The sequence below is a fragment of the Lipotes vexillifer genome, unplaced genomic scaffold (genome assembly GCF_000442215.2).
Source record: "Lipotes vexillifer unplaced genomic scaffold, Lipotes_vexillifer_v1.1 scaffold652, whole genome shotgun sequence".
NCBI lineage: Eukaryota > Metazoa > Chordata > Mammalia > Artiodactyla > Lipotidae > Lipotes > Lipotes vexillifer.
The window spans coordinates 680,660-685,909 of NW_006779703.1; the positions used below are offsets into that span (position 1 = coordinate 680,660).

The window sequence follows — 5,250 nt, forward strand, 5'->3', positions numbered from 1 at the left end:
TTCCTGCTGTGAGTCATCATCTAGATCACACTTTTGCACATCTTCAGAATCATCATCTGAAATCTTGTAGATTCTTTCCAAGCCAACAGTCTTATTACCTCGATGATTCAAAATATCAAAAAACACCTCCTTTCTTTTCTGCATTTCATAATCGAATTCTGAATTTAAATGAATAAGACTTTCATTCTTCAGTTTTGACTCTGAATGATGTATAGAGTAGGTTTCATTCAGGAAAGCGTTGTCAATACTACCTTCAAACTCACTTGACTGAGAGTGAGTACTCTCTATATTAATATTTGGACTCACAGTAAAAGATGGCTCCAATAACTCTATTTTGTCAATATTGCTGATTTCTTTGTCATTAGCTCTTTTTTCTAATGCCAAGGAATCCCAGTCATAATCAAGAAAAGTCAATTTGGCTTCTTTACAACCATTAGGAGACAACAAATTTTCTTTTTTACGATTAGAAGGCTCATCTGATTAAAAAAGAAGGATAAAATGTTAGCAGAAACATTACAGAATTTAAACACAAGACCTTAGATGTAATCTGGTCTAAGCTCTTCCCAATGTAGGAATATACTTTTTACATTATCCATAACAAATATCCCTAAATAGTTGCTGCTATGGACTGAACTGTGTCCCCCTCAAAATTCATATGTGTTGAAGCCCTAACTCCCCATGTGGAGACAGGGCCTCTGGGAGGTAATTAAGGCTAGATGAGGTCATGAGGGTGGCACCCTCAAAATGGGATCAGTGCACTTATGAGAGAAGAGACACCACAGAGCTTGCTCTCTGTTCCTCTCCACCATGTGAGGACACTGCAAGAAGGCGGCCATCTACAAGCCAGGAAGAGAGCCCTTACAAGACCTGACCATGCTGGCAGCCCCATTTGGACTCGCAGCTTCAAGAACTGTGGGGAAAAACAAATATCTGTTCTTTAAGCCACCTCCATGGTATTGTGCTATAGTAGCCCCAGCTGACTAAGATAGGAGCTAAGATTTTTCTTGAACTCTTTCAGTGACAAAGCACTTACTATTTAGAAGGCAGTCATTCCCTTTGTAATCTTTGGGTGCCTCCTAGTTGTCCTAATATCAACCTTAGGCACTGCAGAAATAAAATGAAGAAGACATGGGTGCTGTACCATGCTGCTGATTAGCAGGTAAATGCTTAAGAAAGGAGAAGTAGATGTCAGAGAAAACTGTACATTTAAAAAGTGTTTTGAAACAAAATAGTTATTTTTGGCAAATTAAACAGCACTACAAAGTTAGCTGGGTGAAAAAACATGGCATTTTCAGGAAATTATAAGCCAGCTTGCCTGGAGTGAAATAGCTCTAAGGGAGTGAAAGGAGCTGTGAACAGAAAGAGGCCTTTTATGAGGTCTTAAGGAGTCTGGTTCTTATCCTAACACGGAGGACCACTGAAAGCTTATTAAAAGGGTAGTCATGTGCATGCAATTGAGTTTTAGACACCTCTGGCAACAGTAAGAATGAAGGCTTGAAGGGGGAAACTGAAGGGAGACAGACCAGGAGTACAGAAATGGGACTGAAAAAGAAGAGACTAGTATAAAAGTTCCACAGCTGACAAGACTTGGTGATCAATTAGAAATGGTAGATAAGGGAGAGAGAGATTAGTGGCTTTCAAATACGTATTTTTTTTCTTTAAGAACACAATCAGAAACACGTTTTATATCAAGATCTAGCATATATGTGTCTGTGTAAGTAAAACAAAAATTTTACAAAACAGTAATTACTCCAATTATGTCCAAAGAATTCTGTTATTTTCTAGTCTATTTCATTTTATTAAAAAAAAAGCTGATCACAATCAGCTAAGCTGATTTCATGACTCATCAATTAGCTACCACCTGCTTAAATATCTTTCTAGGATAATGCTAAGGGTTACAGCTTGGTATTACAGATGCATGGGAATATCTAGTGCTAAAGAGATAAGAACTTCATGAAGAGGAGATTTAGAAGATGAAGAGGAAAAGCAAGGGGCTGGGGAGGGACGTGGAGGAAGAAGATAATGAATTCAGTTCCAGGCAAGTGGAGTTTAAGGTTAGAGATAAAACACCCAGATGTGAATGTCTAATAAGCTGTTATAAATATGGGGTTGGAGCTAAGGACAGTAGGGTCAGATACAATTATGAATTCATGTGCTGACCGTGTTTTTCTTAGAGATTTGTATAGGAGTTCATGATATATTCTGGATACTAGGTGTTTGTTTTTCACATTTATAAGGGACTTTCCCCCAGTTTATTGGCTATTTTTTTTTTTTTTTTTTTTTTGGTACGCGGGCCTCTCACTGTTGTGGCCTCTCATGTTGCAGAGCGCAGACTCTGGACGCGCAGGCTCAGCGGCCATGGCTCACGGGCCTAGCTGCTCCGCGACACGTGGGATCTTCCCTGACAGGGGCACGAACCCGTGTCCCCTGCATCGGCAGGCGGACTCTCAACCACTGCGCCACCAGGGAAGCCCCTGGCTAATGTTTTTTATATTTCCCTTTCGTTCTTTCTCTTTGTTTCTTCTTTTCTTTCTTTTTCTTTCTATTTTTTCTTTAAATTTAGAAGTGTAGGAGTCAACCACCACGCCACCAGGGAAGTCCTATTGGCTATCTTTTGACTTTTTATAATATTTTGTCATGCCACAGGCTTTAAGATTATTTAGTTAAATGAATCAGTCTTTTCTTCTCTGACCTCTGGGTTTGTCTCTCCGGCCTTCTCTACCACATAATTATAAAAGTATTCTTCTATAATTTTCCAATTCTTTGTGTGGGTGTATGTGTGTAACATTTAGCCCTTTCACACTATGTAGAATTAATGCTTCTCTCCAGCATGAGGTAGGACTCTAACTTAATTTTTTTCCAAAAAGGATGGTCAGTTGTCCTAATACCATTTGCTGAAAAATCCACTGTTTCCCGTCTGACTTGAAATAGCATTTTTATCACAGTCTAAAGTCCTCTTAATAGTTACAACTACATGTATTCATAAGCATATAAAGGTTAGTCAGCTTGCTTTTTATGCCCTTGTTGATTATTCTCTCTTCTACCATTATGACAGAAAGAGAAATTTTCGATCCATGTGAAGAAAAAACATTCACAACTTCGGTAGCAGAGGTCAACCTGCCCACTTTCTACTTATTACCCTGAAGGCCACTGTACCTGTCAGTAGTTCCTGAAAGCCTGCCTGGACAGAAACCCTCTCTTCTGGCTCACCTTCTCTCTCCTAAATCTTCCATTTACCTGAGAGAACCTATGTAGGCTGCCCATGTTTACCAAAAATCACCTGAGTCATCTGTCAAGATAAAAACATGGTGAATCTTACCTTACTGGTAGGAAGGCTTAAGATGTAGCAACACTGGAGAGGGAATTATCAACTCTAATTACATTTAATACCTCTTTCCACCCAGAATAAAGCCAACTGGACTAGCTTCTCACCTTTCTGGATGTTCCCATTACTGTGGTAGCCTTTACCAGAAGCTGTCTCAACCACTTCAGCGGCCTGCATCACTCAAGGACGTATATCCTAGAAGTATAAATATTGAACTGTAATTATACTCAGCGTTATATTTTGAAAACTATTAGAAAAACAAGAATCTGACAAAGTAGTAATTAATAGTCAAAGATTCTAATATCAAAGGCCTAATAAACAAAACTTGTAAGACATTTGAATAACTTTTTTTTAAAATTAATTTTATTTATTTATCTTTGGCTGTGTTGGGTCTTCGTTGCAGTGTGCGGGCTTTCTCTTTTTGGGGCGAGCAGGGGCTACTCTTCATTGTGCTGAACGGGCTTCTCATCGCGGTGGCTTCTCTTGTCACGGAGCGTGGGCTCCAGGTGTGCGGGCTTCAGTAGTTGTGGCACACGTGCTCAGTAGTTGTGGCTTGCGGGCTCCAGAGCGCAGGCTCAGTAGTTGTGGTGCACAGGCTTAGTTGCTCTGCGGCATGTGGGATCTTCCCGGACCAGGGCTCAAACCCGTGTCCCCTGCAGTAGCAGGCAGATTCTTAACCACTGTGGCACCAGGGAAGCCGTGAGTAACTTTTTTAAAGGCGTGGACAGCTACATAAAAGACTGTATTATTTAAAAAGACAAGACATATTCTTCTAAAATTTCCAAGGAACATTTAAAAACCGTGTTAGGCTACCCAAAAAGTCTTAATCCAAAAAACAGAGTACTAAAGGCTACAATGTGACCCTATTTATGTCAAACCCAGAACAGAAATGTTTCCAAAACAAATTGTAGACTTATTAAAAACTAATGACATGATAAGTCCCTACAATGAAATATTTTTCAGCAACAGAAAGGAACAAACTACTGATATATGTAAACTGGTGGATTAATCTCAAAAACATTATGCTGAATGAAAGAAGGCAGACAAGAGATCACATCTTGTATGATTCCATTTAAGTGAAATGTACAGAAAAAGCAAATTTATAGAGACAGAAAGTAGATTAGTGGCTTTGTGGGACAGGGGATGGGAAGAGGGGTTAATGGTATCATTTCAATTTTAGCATGTGTGCTGCTGAAGCGAGTACAGGAAGGGTTAACTGTAAATGGGCATAAGGGATTTTATCAGAGGGATTAATAAAACATTCTGAAACTGACTTATGGTGTGATGGCTGCACCACTTGATAAAGTGACTAAAATCACTGAACTGTACATTCGAAATCAGTGAGATATATTTCAATAAATCTGTTTTTAAAAAGTTAATGACAATGGTTCTTTGAACCCAGCTGCTACATGAGGAAGCCCAAGCTGGTCACCTGTCAGAAAACCAAGGCACCCTAATGGACACATGAGTGACCCCAGAGAAGACCAGCAGAAGAAATGTCCAGCCAACCCACAAAATCATTTTGAGCCTTCTGGCCTCTAGTTATCATCACTGTCTACACCCCTAAAAAGCTGAAGTACTTATCAAGGGATTCTGGTGACCAGGTATTACAAAGGTTCCTGATGAGTTTGGAAAAAAAAAAAAAAGAACTGATTTTGTTCTAATTCTCAATGAACTATTTCAATCGATGACCCTGAACAAATCCCCAAGTTTACTCTCCCTGTTCTACAATGAGAAGACATTATAATGCAGAAGAACTCACTCCTTGGAGACAGTCTGTCTAGCTTTGAAACCTGATTTAGACACTTAATATTAACAGTGTGAAAAAAATTAATGACAATCATAACACGGGACTTCCAAAATATATGGGACCTGTCCAAAGTTATAGCCAAAAGAAGTCACAGCTTTGGATTCTTATTATTCAA

General features: G+C 39.3%; 1 protein-coding gene across 1 annotated transcript in view; it reads right to left on the reverse strand.

Annotated features, from left to right (window-relative positions):
• Positions 1-3,502, reverse strand: part of RBM44 (RNA binding motif protein 44) — a 19,716-nt gene extending 16,214 nt beyond the window's left edge. Inside the window, exons 1-2 of the mRNA XM_007452915.1 lie at positions 3,433-3,502; positions 9-476 (exon numbers count right to left, since the gene is read on the reverse strand). Of these exons, the coding sequence (XP_007452977.1) occupies positions 9-476; positions 3,433-3,502 (538 nt within the window). The remainder of the gene's footprint in view (positions 1-8; positions 477-3,432) is intronic.
• Between the last annotated feature and the right edge of the window lie 1,748 nt (positions 3,503-5,250).